The 20,169-nt window shown below is 37.1% G+C and overlaps 1 protein-coding gene across 1 annotated transcript in view; it reads right to left on the reverse strand.

Annotated features, from left to right (window-relative positions):
- Positions 1 to 9,166: 9,166 nt before the first annotated feature.
- The window catches only part of AHR (aryl hydrocarbon receptor), a 62,725-nt gene continuing 51,722 nt past the window's right edge, over positions 9,167 to 20,169 (reverse strand). The window contains exons 9-11 of the mRNA XM_021538301.3: positions 18,080 to 18,221; positions 16,032 to 17,304; positions 9,167 to 12,875 (exon numbers count right to left, since the gene is read on the reverse strand). Of these exons, the coding sequence (XP_021393976.2) occupies positions 12,720 to 12,875; positions 16,032 to 17,304; positions 18,080 to 18,221 (1,571 nt within the window). The 3' untranslated portion in view covers positions 9,167 to 12,719. The remainder of the gene's footprint in view (positions 12,876 to 16,031; positions 17,305 to 18,079; positions 18,222 to 20,169) is intronic.

Raw genomic sequence — 20,169 nt, forward strand, 5'->3', positions numbered from 1 at the left:
ATGCTGTGATACAATTAAGTCTTTCCAATTTAAAAAAAATTTTATCACAACAACATTGATCAGTTATAAGTACAAAAGGACTGTGACCTGGGAGTGGATTAGTACTAATAAGAAATGAAATTCAGTTTTGCCCTCCTGATTCCCATGTCTATAAGATGGTTTGCAAATCAAACTGATAGCCTATTAACGTGTTAAATAAATCCACATGCTGATCATGTCAGAATGTAATTATTTATCAAATTTTTCCTCCTAAGTGCTTCTCAACAACATGCAGATTCCTCAATGTGGTAGTGATTCCTATATCTGGAATAGGCACCAATCTCCCCTGGCCTACCAGCTGCTTCTGTAAAAGTTGTGGAATTGCTTATGTAGATATTTTGGATAGCCTATAGCTAAAATGGCATTAGATGTCTGTGTTTTAGTCCTTGAATATCTTCCAGTGTGTCATTCATTGACGTGCATAGGAGATTGAATTTAAGAGTTCAGAATTTCAAGATTTGTGTAACCACTAGCTATATATACTCTGAGTAATTAAATAGCTGATCTTGATCTTACACCCTAGTCATGTTCTTGATATTCTGTAAAATACAGAATAAAGCTACATCTAGCATTACATCTGGTAACAAATCTGTTCCATTTCCAACAGTGAAGTATTTAAAATAGTCACTTTTCATTACTCCGAGTTAAGAGAGGAATGGATGATGACATTATCGCTGAGCGAGGAGGAAAAGATGCATACCAGTAAGACTGGGTCAGTAGATTGCTAATTGCTGTGTCAGTAGATTGCAAAGGTTTCAGTTTCTCAGTGAAGGGCAGTGATTATATTCTTTGAAACTACACAGAAGCCAAGAAGAGGCGGAATGGTTGAGAAAAAATAAGGTACACTCTTCAAATAGTGTATCATCATTTATGAAAAAGTCTGCCCATTAGTAGCAGGACTGAAATGTGGAAAGATCTGTGGTTTTTTTTACTATTGTCATTATTTTCTACCTTCCCTTCTTTGATGCCAGAATAGTTGTAGCACAGCTCAGAAACTAAGGTTAAAAAAAACCCACAGTCAGTGTTTTCAAAAGTATAAATATTGATTTTTAAAATAGGCATAAGAGCTTTTCCCTGTTTTACATGAATGACAATCATCTCCAGCTTCAGAGGCAGTAACCATCCCTGCTGGGATGAGAGAAAAGTTGGGAGACCCAGAGACGATATTCAGAGCCAGAGACTGCCAGAATTGTTTTAGGTGTACAGTTATTTTTGCAAATATGTTCTGTATTTTTCTACATGAACAGGCAGAAGTGATCTCTATCCTGAGGCACAGAGTTCCTCAGTAAGGTAGACCACTTCTAAACTCACATGACAACTTTAAACAAGGTAATTTTCTTACTTTGCAGACTGAACTAAATCCACTGTGACTGGGCCTCCAGGTGGGGAAGAACAGTCAGGGTACAGACACTGCCAGGGATAGAGGGGAAGGCAGAAAGTGAGTGGGAAAATCTATACTTATCTTTTTGTTTGTTTCTCCCATAAGCCAAAAAGATTCCACAAAACATTGTCAGAAATATTTAGACGTGGCAAATACAGGATTTCCCTGCAGTTTTTGCAAATAAGCTCAGAAAACATATGCTGCAATTTGACAAGTTCCATAAGGTAAATGAATATCATGAGCAAAGAAATATATGTGTTCAGCTGCTGTGAAAGCATCTTGATGATAGCTGAGAACACCTGCTGCAGGCTGAGATATGATACACAAAGGCTGTCAGCTAAGGAGTAAACACTTTCCTTTTCCAATTCTTCTGGATGGATTTTGAAATGTTTGTGTGAGTCATTTCCAAAGGTTTTGTATGAATTTCAAAAACATATGAAACCAAAAAGAGAAAGCAATTTGGCAGGCAACTGTGAGCCCTTTAAAAGCACACAAGCAAGCATCCACTCTTGAGCTGTGCACACATGTTTCTCCCACAGAATGAAAGGCCCTAGTCATGGACCAAGCAGAGTCATGAATAAAAGATGGGAGAAATCCAGTAAATTATATAAATTGTTTGCAGAGTACAAGCTAACTCAGTCTAGGTCTGAGTGTCCAACACAATGGCACCTCAAACTAACCCCCAGGGGACCATTACTGGATGTTCTATTACTCCCAAATCTTCCTTAATATTTTGGTAATTCTTCCACAGTTTTATCTAGCAGCTCCCTGTTGCATCCTCTTCAGTCAGAACAGATCTCCCTTTCAATCTCATTTTCTGGGAAAAGCTAATGTCAATTCTTCTAAAGTATAAAGAAAAAAAGGAAATCTTAGTGGTGGAGGAAGGGACATTGGATTGGCGTTTGACATGAGTTTTCAACACAATGTTCAGCAAAATCAAAGCAATATAAATCTGGCATGGATAAGGAATTACCTCATATAAAGAAGGAGGCAAGAGATTTTCCCATATATGTATGCATCTAATATAATAAACAATCAATTCAACGAATGTCTCTTTGTTCAGTGCTGATGTAATGGACTACATTCCCTTTGAGAAAAAAAAATGAAGAGAAAACAAAAACCCTGATCCCCCTAAAAGTCTGGCTTGTTGAAAGAAAAGGATTTCAAAATACAATAAAAACAACGGGCTTGTGTTACAAGGGGAGGTTTTTATTGAAGAATTATCTTGTCAAGAAAAAAATAACAGCCTGTGACCTGCCCCTACTGCTGGATCATTCTATTTCTTTTTAATTTTCTCTACATACAAATTATTTTATAGCATGGTGTATTGAAATACCTGTCCCTGAATGCATACTGTTCAAATTGACTAAGGGTGATCATCAAGATGAAGCTGCTCTGGAAGGCAGTTTCTTGAGATAACTCTATAAAGACTAGAAGGTAGAAATGGAGAAAAATATAGGACAAATGAAGGGAAATCCTTCTCACAGGGAGAGCTTTTACAGGCCTTCTGGGATCTTGCATGAATAGGATGCACCACAGCCACCCTAATCAGACAGATGAAGCTTTTCTATGAGGAATCCTGCTCTGTCAGTGTGAGGAGAGGGATGATGTAAGAGATCTTTGCATCATTCCGTGCTCTATTAGTAATGTTTCTGTTTACTGATGCAGTTGACTGAAGTTAATCAGATGATGAACTTCTACTACAACTTCTGCAGTGAAGTAGCCTTACTGATGAGCAGAGATTGAACAGTATGATCACAAACTATAGAAAACTATAGGTCATAGTTGTTTATGCAGCTCCCCAGAAAACACTCAGCAGAATGATGACAAGACTTTTCATGAGCAGGGTGAAGAGCACAATATAGCTGTAATTCGCAGCACTAGACTATTTTTAGTTTCTAGTGCTTAAAAAGCAGGCTTTGAGACATTAAGAATCAAAAACAATCAGAACAGGATGCAATTTATCCTGCAAGGCCAAAAATGTTAGCCTAAAGATCTCTTTAATGTGATCTTAATGGCACTGTACTGACATTCATCTGATGTGAATGATTTTATTTAGGCAGACTAACAAAAAAATCATGAAAGCCACAGAGCCTTCACTGTGGTTACAAATGAGCATGATCCCAGAAGCAGATAAGTAGCTGATTTGCTCCCAAATGTGCAGGATCTCAAAATACATTAATGGTGTGTGAGACTTTTTTAATCTCCAGCCAAGAGTTACTATTTTTTCTCCTTCTGCTACCAGGCAAAATGTGCCTGGACATTTTACAGTGTGTCATAAATTAAAGAACACCAAAGGGACCTTTTCTCTTTATTATAGCAATCTACACTAAAACCACAGTCTGATTTTTTATTGTAAATAGAACAACATATCTGGTTTCTAATTCCAGCAAGCTGAGCAGCTAGTTGTTAATGTGGCACTGAAAAAGCATTTCATGCATGATTTAAGAAGCTGAGTGTTGGTAATTATATCTGAAATTATACCACTAAAAATATAGTATGGTAAATGAAAGGTCAAATACTAGCTCTTGAGGGATGGAAGAAGGGTCCTTCATCATTTACTGCATGCAACTTTTAAAGGAGTGTTTCTCAAGTTTTAGGTTACAACTAGGAAGTTATAAAAGGCTCCAATGACGTAATAGGTGGAAGAAGTATGCACAAGTTCTATTCCTCTAATGTGGGGAGTGACAAGGGAACATGAGTGGGTTGTAATACCTGGCTGGGTATGTTTATCTTAGCCAGAGAATTGCCACCTACCTCTTACTGCTGGCAGTGGCTTGATTTCTCCTGGGCAGGAGAACTGACTCAGGGCTGCATGAAGATTGACAGCCCAAAATGTTGAGAAAGATTGCTTTGCGGGAAGAAGTGACTCAGAAGCAACTGGAGAACAAAGAGCAGAACTATTGCCATTTCCTTAGCATGGGGGCAGAGGAGGAAGAGTGATGACAAGGGACAGTCCCAAGACAGGTAAGGTATCCTACTTGCCAATTCTGCTGTAAGACAGATGGTCAAGGCCTAAAAAAAAAAAAAAAAAAAAAAAAAAAAAAAAAAAAAAATCTCCACTACAGCAGAATAGAGGACTGACATGAAAGAGTTCCCTTTCTTCTGCAGAGCAGGAAAAGCTGTTTAGACTAACACATATATACATGTATGTTAGCTCTCTGTGTTATTTTCAGTGCTCTGAGCTGCTGTAGCAGAAACCACTCACCAGCGTGCCATAGGTAAAGACAGCAGCTGCCAGAGCAAGGAATGGAGAGCAATGAGAAGTTGCAAAGAATGGTAGAAAAGAGGTTTGGAAAAGCTACAAAAAGCAGATAAGCAACTTAGCAGCTGTTTAAGTTGGGTCATGTTACCCAATAGATTTTATCAATTGAGGGCTGCTGAAGTAGTACCTCAAAGTAGACGAGAGTTGACCTAGCAGCTGCCATATCAGAGGAAAGCAGATTCTAAAATAGCATGGTATTTGCTTTAGGCATTAGGTGTTATAAATCATCCTGTTTAACCAACTTGTTGGAATTTTCTTTCTCACATCCCCTCCCCCTTCCCCTTTAAATAACAACAGCTAGGTGATCTGTGTCTGCAAGCATGGGAGTCCGCTCATTTGGAACATCGAATAATTCAGGTCAGTTATTCCAAGTTTCTGGGTGGAAACTCAGCTGGTGTATTTGTTGCAAGGATCCACATTTGAATGCAGTCCTTCCTGATGCCAGTTGAGCCCTGGCAGAAGGCTCTTCCTAGAATGACAAGGCTGTCGCATAAGAAGGAGTCACCAGTCAGACAAGTATGGTCTAGGAGCTTACAGCTGGCTCTGGGCCCTGTGGTGTGAAGAGCACTTAGCACTGCAGATCTCCCTGCAGTGCCTGTACAGGAGTTAAGAGTCTTGGCAGCAATTCTGAGCCCTATTTGTCCTATGTGTATCCTATTAGTGACTTCAGCTACTGTGCAGCGCTGCTGCAGGAGTCTGGATACCTTGTTCCCTGACAAAACAGGCAACTGCTCCAGCCATGAAGCAACTGTTCTTGCTCTACAGGCTCCCACAGGCTATGTTCTTCACCTGCCTCTGCCATCTGCCAAAGTGATTTCAAGAGTATACTTCGGCCCTTACTGCAGAAACTACACAGTTGTCTTCATCCAGAAGCAGCAGAAACCAAAAACGACACTGATAATATCTAAACAAAAAACTCAAATTGGTCTCATTCTACTGGTATCTTTTGGAGCAGGTTCTGTAAGATTTATGTGACCCCTGAGAGTGGGTAGGTAAAGTGTGTCCATTAAAACAAAAATATTCTAGTTCTATAAATAAAATTAATGAAAAATGTTTCAGTGGTACATCCACTCAGATATGGATTTCTTGCCACAAATTTCACTTTTGTCCTGATTCTAGCAATGGGCTTGCTGACTTCAAAGCATTTTTAACTTCCACGAGTTTTGAGGTCACAGCTGAGTCAGAAAATCTGTAGCAATTTCTCATCTGTAGCAAGAAACCTTATAAATGCTGGTTTTAGATATCTGCAAAAAAAGAAAGAAGAAACTTGACAAAGTCACTTCAGAGTAATATTTGAGGGAAAAAGTCAGAGCTTAGAAGCATTCGATGAGGTTTATCTACATTCTTTAAACTGATCATTTCCACATTTTTGCTGCTTAATAATAATATTCTTGGTATGAAGGGTCTATGATTGTTATTTTACTTTGCAATATTAAAATTGAAATACAAAGTTAGCAAAACTTTTCTTTGCCTGAGAACTTCCTTTTATTTATTTTATTAAGAACTATTGAGGGACTGAAAGCAGATTTGAGCCATAAAGCTAAGTACATAAAAGCTTATGTACTGATTATAAGTCTAGGTCTCAAGTTTAATGCAGATCCTTCTTTATACTGAGCGAGGTGTCACAGGCTTTTATTAGCCTTTCAAGTTTCTATTAGATGCCAGTATAAACTAAAACATTCTTTGGCACATGATGTATACCTTCATGATCACAGGCTGCTCTGTGTGCATGCATGTGCATGTTACACAGCACTGCTACCACCACCCACCAGGGACTCAAATGCTACACTATTTTGTTCAGTAATTTTAGGTACTTCTGCCAACAAATGACTGCTCCATTTTTTATAGTGATTGGCAGTACTGTGAAGTCCTGACCAGCTCTTGGCACTGTATTTGGTGCTCCACTGGCAGAAAGTCATTCTGCACTTACTGCACAGCTCCATTTATAACTTGGAATAGCAACTTGCACATTCTGTAGAAAAACATCTGAGAAACAGTTATGATCATAGTATCGAAGAGAACTTTCAATATTTGTGCTTTAAAAAATATGTATGTCAGTATGGACAGCAAAAATCAGAGAATAAACTCTCCAATGAGGCCATTTGTAACATATTTCAGCTGCAGAGATCCTTCATCTACTGCAGATGTAAAGCAAGTATGAAGTTCATGCTAGTTTTTTATTTTGTTTGTAGGCTTTTATGTCTAAACATCCATCCAAAATTTATTACATTTCTCCCCTCAAGAGAATGAAAAATATTTTGATGAAGAGCTAAATGAATGTCCTAATTCCTGGGTCATTGACTATCCTGGGAATCCAGCCCCTCCTCCTGAAGAATCCAGTTGTCTTAAGTACATGTCCCAGATCCTAGACCAAAGGATACATCCCTTGCTCTCTCACTCTCTCCGTTATTCATGAACTACTTGTTCCAAGTGGAATGACTTAAAAGGAGAGACTTTTTCATTACAGGATATCCTACAAATCACTATGGAGACCATTTCTTTCACATGCAAAGTCCAAACAAGGTAGAGGATGGAGCTAACATTAACTCTTTTTGACAGACTTTCTGACTGCCTTCTGTTGGACAAATTTTCTCAGGATTTTCTGAAAACACTGGTTTGGGTCCCACAGTGATGCAGGAAACACCTGATGTGCAACTTTGAGGGCTTGGTAGCCAAGTAGCTTGGAAGTGCCAGGATCTAAGTGGTTATGGAATAAGCAAGACAGCCAAGTAAGGGCTCTGAAGATTTAAATATTGCTCTTTTTATCATTTAGAAAGTAGAAAAGAATACTAATACCTTCAAACATCTTTTAAGTCCACTGAGAGTCACACCATCCTTTCTCCTCCTACACCTCTCCCTCAAAACTTTAATGACAAGTGTCACAAATTAATTTCATAGTTCCTACTAATTTATATCTTACTTTTACTAACAAGAAGTTGAGTTTTTCATACCATGTACCAACAGACACCCACTACTCCATGTTGTGGGAAGTCTGAATGTCCATAACCAGCAAAGAGGAGAAAAAACTTGATCAAAAATTTTCATTCTGTGAGAATGGAAGGAACTTTTACATTTATTATTATTCCTGTTATGCAGCATGAAGGATTCCCATCAGTCCAAACACTCCTCAGGCATCCTCTACTGTTTTTATGATTTTTTTTTAATAATGAAACTTCTCAAACTTATTTTTATAGATTTCAGACATTCAAGATGTGTTAAAATATCTGTTGAAATTATTAATTTTGAAGTTAATTTAGTAATTAATATAAGTTATAAGCAGTGTTGCCTATACCTTTATTTGTATCCAGGCCAGATTCAAGAGAAGATAAGAGCCTGTTAGCTTCAGCATAAATCATAAAAAAAGTTTAAGGTTGAGAGACCTCTCCTTTTCTCAAAGACTGCCTACTTTGGAAATTAAGTGTATACAGCTTTATGCAAGACTAATAACATTGTGTGTTGGACATCAAATAGAAAAGTCAAATTATTAAGAAGAAAACTCATCTCATAAGACTGATCATGACTTTGATTTCACATATTTGGTTGAACCTTTTAATTTTTTTTCACTTAGATACTGATGCCTAAATATTATAGTTGTTCTTCACTTGTCAAGAAGACAAACTTCAAGAGATAAGAGGATTTATAGAATGTGGATTCACCAGAAAAATCAATGCACCAGAACTTGCTAGAATCAAAAAATAGATGTCTCGCTGTAGACCTAGCTCAGATTCATTGAAAAGCAATCAAAGCAAGCACTGCTTCCTGGAGGGAGCAGGAATGAAATGGGTGAAACTGAACAGTGCCCCATGCTGGAAATTACATGTTCAGATTGTGCAAAGTATACAACGGGGGGAATTTAATTTTTGGTTTTAGGTGTCAACTTACAATTTGGATGTTTAAAGGTGTTTCAGTATTACTTAGTTAGAACTACAAATTCTACTACAAAGGAAGGATGCCTGAGCAGAGAGGAAAGAAGGCAGGAAGATAATTTGCTAAATTAATCAATGACAGAATAAAAATATTAGTCATGCTCTTACTCTAGATAGTAGAATTAGCTCTACTTTAAAAAGCCAGTTCTCAGACAAACAAAATCACCTGAGAATAAAACAGTTCTCGTTTAAAAATGTATGTGGGAAACATGGCTCCTCACTAGGAAGATCTCCAAAATAGCTATTTGGAAAAGCTTCCCTCTGACAGAGCCTTGAGTAAGATTATGACTTCTACCAACAAATTGCCTCAGCTTTCGATATAGCGCCCTACTGCTGGTTTGGTATCACTATGGTTGTTAACTTTCACATTGAATTAGAGCAAAGAAGAAAAAGCTTCATAAATCTTGAAGAAAATGGCTTCCTCCAGAAGATAGTATCTCCTTCCTTCAAACAAAAGGACAGTAAGGTCCTATACTGCTGGGAACAGGTTGGTATGTGGCTTGAAGATGTACTTTTAATAAATGCAACAGACTACAAAGAAAAGGATAACCAGTGTTGCTTATATTATTGCTTGATTATTTCCAGATGTTACCTTATAGATTTGCAGTCTTGTTGAATTATATTTGAAACTTAGCATGTCTTTTTGTGCAGTGCAAGAAAAGTAAACAATAGGTCTGACATACAGAGTTCATAGCCTAGTATTGATTCCAGATAAGACATTTGTCTTAATACACTTTACAAGACAATGGTGTAGTTCCAGCCAATTAAATTATTGTCCATCATGTCACTAAACTGAAAAACTCTTTTAAATTTGGTAAACTGCATAGGGAATTACAGTGAAACACTTGATTTAGCATTATAAACAATTTTACATATTATCATACAAAGCTAAAAGAGCACACAGGAAACAGTAATATTAGCAAATATTATTAGAAATAAATGTTTTCTTAACTTAATGTCACTATGAAGTAGCAATAAACAGTAAATACCAGTGTAATGTAAGTACCAATGGCCAGCTCCAGATCACAAAAAAGAACATGCTTCTTTTCAGCAGCATCAATGCAGAAATCTGTTCCTGCCTCAGGATGGTTCAACTGTGAATTTACTGTGAATAAGCAACGGATACAAGAGCCTTCCAACTACTAATTGTGTCTTGCTATTTACAAACTTTATTTATAAACTCATTTTCATGCAAGTATAAAATACTAATTCCATGGACAAATACACATTTGTTCACCACTCTATATACACTGTATTTGCATCTAATATTCAGAGAAGTGCAAAGTCCACAGTGACGTAAATAACAAGTTTTGTAAACTATTTTAGATGACAAGCTCTCAAAAGATATTAGTAACCATACGATAATGTATTTTTGTATACTGCTGAAATCAAACATTTTTGTAGTAAAAGAACATACATTTCAGCTACATTCAAGTGAATATTTTATTACCATGTATTATGTCTTACAAACTTTAGTGGAGATGAGCAAGAGCGCTACAGAACCATACCTTAACGCAAGAGGTGTATTGCATGGTATGTGCAGGCATAGCAAAGGAGAAAGAACTGGAACAAAAAACAAGGTAAGAACTTGTACAAAAATGGACAGTAATACTGACTAACACTGAGTTATAATCTTACTTATAGCAGACCTGAAGGGCTAATAGAGATCCAATTCAGAAACACCTGTGCACTGTAGGTACAGTTTGGTGCAGATCAAGAGTGCACTAATACAGTCAACGTTGTACGCATAAAATAATGCACAAAATACGCTGATATGCATATAAACAACTAACTTGTTTACATTAAGTAGGGCAGCACTGTTGTAGTACTGCATTCTTGGCACTTAGTGATAGGACAACATGTATTTGGTTTAACTAAATTCATAAACAGGATATATAATGGTTTGTAAGATGGAACACATATATTATCCCTTTCAACCTTCTGGTTTTACGGCATTTTTCTAATTTTCCAGTTCAAATGCAAACATGACACACTAGCTAGATACGGAAGACATTTCAGATGTTGGCTTAAAACATCACCTTCAATTAAAAAAGACAGAATGGATTAATTCATATTATAGAAAGTGAATTTGTTACTACTGCCTTGTGCAGAAAACAAAATCTGAAACAAGGGGGGAAAAAAAGTGACCTTATAATAAAACCCACAATGTTTTTATGGGCTTTTCCTGAATAGTAATTGCCTCCTTAACATCCCTTTCATATATGCTAATTTCTCTTAAAAGAGCTGCTGAACTTATTAACCTGAAAAGTTGTTAGAAGTTGGGATCTGAAAAGTTGTTAGTGAATTAGAAATTTGGCATCATGTATCACATCACACAGAATGGAAGAAAATATGCTCTTCAAAGGAAGCATGTTTCAGCTATGAAAGGATTCCAATTTTAAGTGATTGTCCTTTATTAAACAATATCAACAACTATCTGGAGGAAGCCAATTTACTTTTGCCGTTTCAAACAAACTGGCTAAATTGCCATTTTACATTATATAACAAATGTAATAAAATTGTTCTTAACATATAACAACGTAATACTTTAAAATTAACTGTTTAAAATATTTTACAAAGACATTTTATAATATATGAACTATACAACACACAAGAGTATGAAATATTTTGAACATATACACATTTCTGTATTTTTTTACGTAGATTATTATTTTGCACCAAACATTGGTGTCTGCAATTTTACAGTCCTAAGTTAAAAGCAAAACAAAACCCCAGAAAGTTTAACGGATATGTTTAATTTGGGATTTTTCCTGAAAATAAAACCAACCTATAGTGAGAATTTATCTAATGATTATTTTCTTGCCCCAAATTTTTATTTGCACAAAGCTTTTCAAATGGATCAACATACACAAGAAGAATATCCTCTCTGTTCTTCACAGTGCAATTTGCCAGGGATAAAACTGAAACTGAACTGACCCTTTCCCCACTATTAACATTGAAAACTGCAGTCAAATAATGTCAATGCCAATCACTATTGAGACTCCCTTACCCCTTTTATTGAAAATGCAATCCTTTTCAATATCCATTTTAATGAAAATATTTGCATAGAGCAGCCTTGTATTATTTCTAAAGAACATTATGAGCATTTTAACACAAGATAAGGCACATGTTTTTCAGCATTAATAATCTAAAACTAATCCTGAGGATCTGCTCCTCCCCCTCAGCAAAATCTGCTTTTTTAATATACCCTGTATTACCTGAAGAAAGCAGAAAAGCAGTACAGAATAAACTCAAATTCTTTAACTGAACTGAATTCAGAACATTAACAACTCCTGATAATAGTGTAACAAATCCATAGACTAATTAAGTCACTTTCTAAACAAATAATCGTTAGAGGGAAAGAAAAAAAGACACAACCAGTAGCACTATTGATGTTAGCTAAAAGTTCACATACTAGAGATGACATTTTAGTTTTGCTAAAATAAGCTCCCATCAGAAATAAGGTAGTTAAATTGTGAGGCACTTAAGGTTGACATGAAAAGGAGGAATGCAAGGGGTCTGTTTCATAGAAAACCTGAAGTTGCATATCATATCCTTGTATTAAGCCTTCTATTAAAGTGCTAGAAATGGAGACTTAAAACAAAAGGATTCAAATATAAAATAAGTGATTGCAGAGCTTAGTATGCATTAAAATTAAGTGCTTTTGATTCTCATGAATTTAGAGCTTTTTAATAGTTTTTAAAAAATAAAGTCTGGAAATAATCCACATGTGAATCACCTTCCTTGTGCCATCAATGCTATTTGTAAAGTGCCCAATTATTTTCTGAACAATAAAACCATTTGCCTTATCTTATGTTGTATAGCATGACATAGTCTGTAGTATGTATGTAATCCATACTGCAAGGACACAGTCAGCCTGATGGAAAACAGCACATGCATACTTTAAATCGGAAGATTTAATTCCACCTGTCGTTCCAAGAAGCCAGGTCTTGAATTACATATCCACCCGTATATAGTGCAACCAACCTCATATTCTCAAAATGTAATTTAGCTGTTCAAGTCTGACACTCAAAGAGAGACATATCAAGCTTTTCCTCAGAGCAACCTGACGCCCAGACAAAATCACAGATGGAGCTCTAGTTCTGAATCACATAAATCCACTAGATGCCAAATCTGAGAAGGATCTGGGTTCCTTTGGATGATGAAGAGTCTGAAGATGTGTGGCAGTCTGTGGATTACTGATCACATCTAACTGAGAGGGATATGATGCATTTACATTTCCTCCATTGAAACCATTTTGGAACTGGTAGGAAAAAAAGAGAATATAAATGGTTAGTATAGGAAATTAATTTATTAATAAGCATTTTAAAATCCTCCTAAAGACACATTGGATGGAATAATCTTAAAATAAATTGATTAGCTTTAATTTTTAAAAAATATGATTAATGATAATTCCATTTGCATTAAAATAGAGACTGAATCATCAGTGAACCTTACCCATGTTGAAGTCAATGGGAGCCCTACTTCTGGCTAAGCTAAGAAATAATTCTATTATCTAAAGTGCAATAGAGTTTCTATTTCCAGAAAGTGCAGTCTGAGAATTCCCAATTGTCACATCCAGCTGTTACATTTTAAAAGCAACCTATTTACATCTTTCCATGCCTGCAGTGGGATCCAGACATAACAGCTCCTCCAGGAATGCACATGCAGTGCTATCCATAAGCTGAAGCATGCTGCGTGCAATCCTCTGGCTGAAATGTTGCAGGGTGGGCTTTTTGACAGTCTTCATATTGACAGTGCCAAGCAACAGCAATGAATGGCTTTCATCAGTCTTAACATAATTGTTCATAGGATTATTTTAATCACCTAATGTAATGCTTCCTGTCATGCTGTGGACTTTATCTACAAAATACACCATTCGGTCATGCAAAGAAAATACAACAAAGTATTTTAAACATTTCCATCATCTCTTTGGGAGTAGCTTATATTGTAAGTACTCATTCTTCAAGGTTTGTCTTTAAGAACATGTTTTATACATTCATTCATCCAATCATCTATCAAGTTATGCTGGGTGTAGTTCTTCTTTTTTTCCTCTATGCAAACATTGAAATTTGACTAACTGTGCACAACTCCTCTAATTTTTTAACAAGGCTATAGCCATGTGAATTATGTTTTTAATCAAAGATGGCATACTTTTAAGAGTATATACAAGCATTGTTTCTGACAGAAGCATGTTACTTCAATACTCTTCATTAATAAGGTGACCACACTCATTAAATTTTTTAAAAATGCTCTCAACATAGAATCAAGTACTTAGGAAGGTTTCTCCTGCTTAATAAAGGTATATTGATCCTAAGCAAGCAGCCAGACAATAACAGGCCTTTCTGTCCTTCTCCATCACTGAAAGTGATTTTAGACTGCACTGGCTATGCCCCTACCACAAGTACAGGAACGGCAGAAAGTCAAGGCATATGACCACAATAGACCCTTCTGGCTTTCTAATTCTGTAGTGTTTTCATGGAGAAATCAATGGGAGTTAGAAGTCTGAAAAGATACCAGTCATGGCTTGTATAGCAGTATCTGTCCTCTCTCTGGACTCTAACCACTGACAGGGATGTCAGTGTGCTAAATGCAGCCACCAAGACTGCCCTGCTTTGGTTTGGCTGTGTGAATGTGGGCTCAGACAGCAGGATCCTATCTGCTTAGTCACATGAGGCTTCTGCTCATGCAGTGCTACTCAGCCCCACGCAACACAGGAATATCCTAACAAGAGGGGCTTAATTTGCCTCTGAACAACTCAAGTAAGCACAATTTTTCCACAAAGTGGCCTTTGATAATTTTTTTTTTTACAACAAACTAAATGTCCTATCATTATTGCAGCACAGCATTCTAGTAAATATGAAGTAATAGATATAATTTTTTCAGAGGTACTGTCTTAGTCATTAAAGAAGAAGAAAATTCAAGTAAAAAAATAAAAAAAAGGGGTCATAAAAAAATTATTAAGGAAGTGTAACAATAAAATAACCTGCAAAATAAATGCAATTGAAACCAGCCATTAAAAATAAAGAAATGGAATTGCAAATGCAATGTCTGTTCAAAACTGATGCATCACATTAGTACAGCTTCTGTATAAAGAGTAATTCTTTGTTATTATAAAGACAAACTTGGATGGCCCTGGAGCTTCTCTGCAGCCCTATTAAGAAGCACTCTGAAAGACTAAACACTGAGCACAGCCAGGCAAAGCACAGCCAAGTCATGCTCAAGTTTGCACAGTGCAGTTTCTCAAAGTCACTTTATGCAATTTCAACCTCAGGGAGAAGCCATTCATCATGCTGAACTGTGCTATAATTTAGGTAAATTTCTGCAATTCTGCAATTGCATTCTTTTCAGCAGTGAAGCAGTTTTTAAAAGGGAATGTTTTGTACTTGTATTTAGCATGTAAAAAATGGATATGTTCTAATTGCATTCCTCACCTTTGTCTTGCATAGGTTAAATGCCACTTAATACTTTAATTCTGTAAATACTTATGCATGTGCATAAGCATTTGCAGGATCAGTACTTCAGAACATTAACTCATTGAAATACAACAATAAAAAAGAATTCTGGCTCTGTACTTTAGCAGCATTAACAGAAATAAAGAGTACAACAGAAAGTACTTCAACAAATGTTATTCAGAATCAGGAACTAGTAATTGAATTTTATTTCTAAATTAATTTTACCAATGAAGAACAGTGTTTACAACTGTAATCTGTGCTACAGCCAGGATCCTCTCTTCTGTGGCTTTTATTGTGCATTCTTGTTGGTGAAAAAGGACCAGATTATTTTACTGTGACTATAACTGTTTTCAACTCTTTTTTCTTCAGCAGCTAATTTAGACAGCAGCTTGAGGAACAAGCTGGGTTTCATTTATAGCAAGATATAAAACTTCTTTTGCAGTAACATTGTATATAAGAGTGAAACAGTTCATATTTCAAGCCATTTTTATACTATAATCTAATGCTTTCACTAATCCTAAAATCATTGTGGAATCTGAGTAGTTAGACAATATTCACACTTCAAAACGATTTTTTTTGATTCTTACAACATATTTAATGAAAATAAGTGAGCCAAGCAAACTCAATTCCTCTCTAAAGGGTTTATTAGCAAATTCCAAGACTTAGACCAATCTACTTTTCTTCTGCTCCTAACAGGAAAATTACTGGTATAGTACCACAGACTCATTCACTCTTAATTAATTCTGCTAAAGAGAGCTATCAGACTGCAGGTACATGTATAATAAACTTGTCCAAATGTAACTCTCTTCACTCTAATGAACAAATAAAGGAAAGACATCCATGCACTGCTAACCCATTCAATTCAAACTCAGCAATTCAGTCACAACGCTGTCCCCCAGCATTCACCCAAAACAATATAAACTGGATTCAAAGTGCAAGCAGTGCAGCAATGCTGTTTACCATACCTTGTTCCCCAATGTTTGTTGCTGTTGATTTGTCATCATAGGCTCATACTGCATTTGATCCACGCAGCTGGGCTGTGCCTCCTGCGTGCACGGGTACATCGAAACAGCGCCTGCATAGCATGTTTGAGGAGTCAGCATAACCGACTCAGAGTTTATCCCACACTCAAGGTTTTCAGGGACTTGCTGCAAACAGCTGAGAAAATCCTCAAAGTTGGAAGAAGCAGAATAGGTCGATCCACCAAAACCTGCTCCTGGAAAATCCATTTGAGCAAAATTAGAAAGTTGTGGCATCATCGCTGTGGGTTGCTTGTAAGGAATAAAGTCTTGCCTACACTCATAAGGGGAAGCGTTAACTTCTGATTTGTAAGAGAACTCGGATGTACTGGCGTGCATGCCAGGGAACACGTATTGCTGGGGTTGCTGCTGTGAGCAGCTAAGGGGCATGCCAGAGCTCCAATTTGTGAACATCCCATTGACTTGCATATGTTTCATCTTTTGACAGAGCTGCTGTTGCTGCTGCTGCTGTTGCTGCTGTTCCACAAGCTGCTTCTGGTGCTGATGAAGTTGATGTGGTTCTAAATCTTGCTGTACCATACAACCTTCATTCTGGACCAAGGGCTGCTGCTGGTTACAGTCTGAATATAAGAAATCAGATTTATTTAAGGAATCCTGAACATAAGTCAGGATTTCGTCAGTTATGTTGATGTCCCCAATATCATCCACATCAGATAACTCAGTTTTAAAAAACTCCTCATCCTGCTGAATACATTTGAGATCTTCAAAGTCAATACCCAGATTTTTCATGATGCTGTACAAATCATTGGTTTTGTTATCCTGAAAGAGTGCTGCACTGTCTTCAGGAAGTGGAACGGTACTGTCCTGGGAGCACTCCATCAGCTCCCGTTTGAGAATGTTGTGATTTCCAGCAGGTAGGAGATTGTCTGCCCAGCCACTGCCAACAACATCACCCAGTTCATCCCTACTGTCTGAAAAGAAGTTCCGCTCAAAAGAAAGTTTATGTGAGGCTGGAGGGCAGAGATAAACAGACTCGTCTTGCCTTAACATGACACCTAGGAGGGAGTTTGGATCCACAGAGTCATCGTGTAGCGTTGCTTTGGCTCCTTTTCCCATTGTGCTTTTACTCTTCGGTTGAGAGGGGTCCATAAGGCTTGACATAGGGAAAGAAACCTCATATAACACAGCCTCACCAGTGGCAAACATGAAGGGCAACTTCATGTTACGCTTCCGTAGATGTTCTGCCCCTTCTTCATCTCTGAAAATAAATCAGATATGTAGCATGGTACTGCAGTAATAAACAGTTATTCTATTTTTTTTGTCCCATGGAATTAACAGTAAAAAATGAACTATTCTATTTGTAGGCATTTTTTAAATTCCTACCTATTCCAGCTCAACTTGGCTGAGTTAAACCAAGAGGCAGATTATGAAATAAGGAGCTTATGACTGTAATACCACATTTACATATTACATTTGTAATTAAATCTAGACAGCATACACCATTTTCTATGCATTATGAGCTGAAATGAAAACAAGTGGGCTTTGTTCCATGCATTAAGCTTTTCTTGGTATAGCAAGCAAATCAATACTTGAAGTATATATTTTTCTCCATTTTACAGACTCCTTAGAAAAAATTATTTATTTAACAAGGCTGAATTTCATACTATGCAGAACTTAGTTCAGCATTAAAATTCAGGACTGAATTTGTTATTTGTTGCTCCTTCTACACAACTGCATTTGGATTTCTCAGGTTTTGCTCATTGGGATTGAATATAGTGCAAGGAATAACTTCATGCCTCTGCTGCTGACCTTGCTCTAAGAAATCAATTTGTCTGAAGTTTATGCAAAAGGACTACACCACAAGTTCTGAAATCTTAGAATTTTCTACACGTTTATTAGCAAATTGAAAGAATTTTGGGAATTTGGAATATAAAGGGTAATAGTTAAAAAATGTAAATAATTCTGTGAATATAAACAGCTTCAAACTAGTTTTCAGATTTGGGAGCATACGACTTTATGAACTGATGACTTACGTAAGAGGTCTTTGCGTGGCAATGATGTAATCTGGTCTTCCATTTTTGTAGACAAGCCGTGCATTTGCCTGTACCCAGGCCCATCGATTTTCTTTGGTTAGGAGCCTAAATACAGTCATTCCACTCTCACCTGTCTTCATCACTAAAGAGTAAGCATACTGTTTACTGTCCAGCAAATAAATCATGAAAACACACATGTCATCAAAGAAATCCCATCTATTGAAAAATTTTACAAATCTCATGTCCTCAATCACCCAATTCAGTGTGGCACTAACACGTTCACAGTGAATCAGGATGACTGATCACTTCAAGATGTCTAATTTACTCATAAAATAGAAGTCAAAACTGCAAGATATCTCCTATAGATTTGCAACATTCTATATGGGGTTTTGTCCATTATTTCTTCAATAACAGAAATTAATAAATACTAAAACACATAAATGACAAAAGCCTAAGTCTCTCACCTTCATAGAGCAGCTATTACTTTAACAATTAGAAAACGCATTAGTTCTGAATCCAATCCTTTCACATTCTGACTGGTTTATGCAGAGGTACTTAAAAATCTTATATTTCATTCCCACTACCACTAACAATTCTTGATAAATATACTCAATTTTCACAGTACATTCCTGTAGTGGGTTTGTGTAGCCAAGTTTTGGTAGTGGCAGGGAGGGCTACAGGGGTGGCCACTGTAAGAAGCTGCTATAAGCTTCCTCCATTTCCACCAGAGCAAATCCCTAGCAGCTCCAAGGTGGACAGGCTGCTGGGCAAGTCTGGGACAATTAGAAATTGTGATAATGCCTCTGTGATAGCATTTGAGGAAAGAAAAGTTATTGTGCAGATATAATTGTGGTCAGAGAAGAAGGGGTTGAGAATGTGAAAGGAACAGCTCTGCAGACACCAAGGTCAGTGAGGAAGGAAGGGCAGGAGGTGCCAGAGCTGAGATTCCCCTGTAGCCCATGGTGCAGAAGCTGTGCCATGCAGAACCATGGGGATGCAGAGATCCACCTGCAGTCCATGGAGGAGACCCGTGCTGGAGCAGGTGGATGCCTTAAGGAGGCTGTAAACCCATGGGAGGCCAGTGCTGGAAGAGGCTCCTGGCAGAGACTTGCAGACCCATACAGAGAGGAGCCCATACTGGAGAAGGTTTCCTGGAGGAAGGTGTTTTTAAGACCTCATTTTACTTCTCATTATCCTGCTCTTTCATTAGTAATCAATTAAATTAATATGCCCAGATGAAGTCTGTCCTGCCTGTGACATTATTTGGTGAGTGATCTTTCCTTATCTCAATCCATGAACCCTTAGTTATATTTTCTCTCCCTTGTTCAGTTGTGGAGGGCAGAGGTGGAGAGGCTTTGGTGGGTGCCTAGCCTGCAGCCAGGGTCAACCCACTACAGTCGTTTTGGTGCTGAAACCCAGGATCATGAGGGTGTTGACATATGGACAGTAACCAGGAGAGATAACAGGCAAAAGGAGCACTGGACAGTCTTGGAGAGTAAAATTATCAAGAGGAAGTTTTATTGTAATTGTGGTGAAGGGACAGGGGGTGGATTTTGTGCAAATTGTCCAATTTTTTTCTGTGTTGTGATGAAGTTATCTTGGTTTTTGTGTGGGAAGCTTTAGTTTATTTTGGCTGGTTTTGTTGTTCTAAGTGAAGGTTGTGTGATGAATGTGAATTTTAAAGATAATTCTTAAATATTAAGAATTCACAGAGGCAAGGGGTAGAAGTAATACAATTGCTCAAAAACCCAGCACTTCTAGACAGAAAAAATAAATAAAATGTATTAGGAAAGTCTAAAAATCTAAAAAAAAAAATCCTTGCTACAAAACTTATTTTCTTTATTTCAATCTTAGCATGAAAAATGTAGCAAAACCAATTTTAAGACAAATTTTCAAACCATTCAAGTTTTATCCTCTTCTGCTCTGGAACCATCTCTTTGCTTTTCTTTATGAAAGAAACAAAACCACTGATAAGCAATAGTGACTGAGCTACACCTGAAGCAGATAATGTGCTTAAATAGGTTGAGAACAACTTGCTGAGAGGCATTATCTAATTGTCTATGAGGGGATAAAAGAAGAAAAAAATGAAC

Source organism: Lonchura striata, chromosome 1 (assembly GCF_046129695.1).
Source record: "Lonchura striata isolate bLonStr1 chromosome 1, bLonStr1.mat, whole genome shotgun sequence".
Lineage (NCBI taxonomy): Eukaryota > Metazoa > Chordata > Aves > Passeriformes > Estrildidae > Lonchura > Lonchura striata.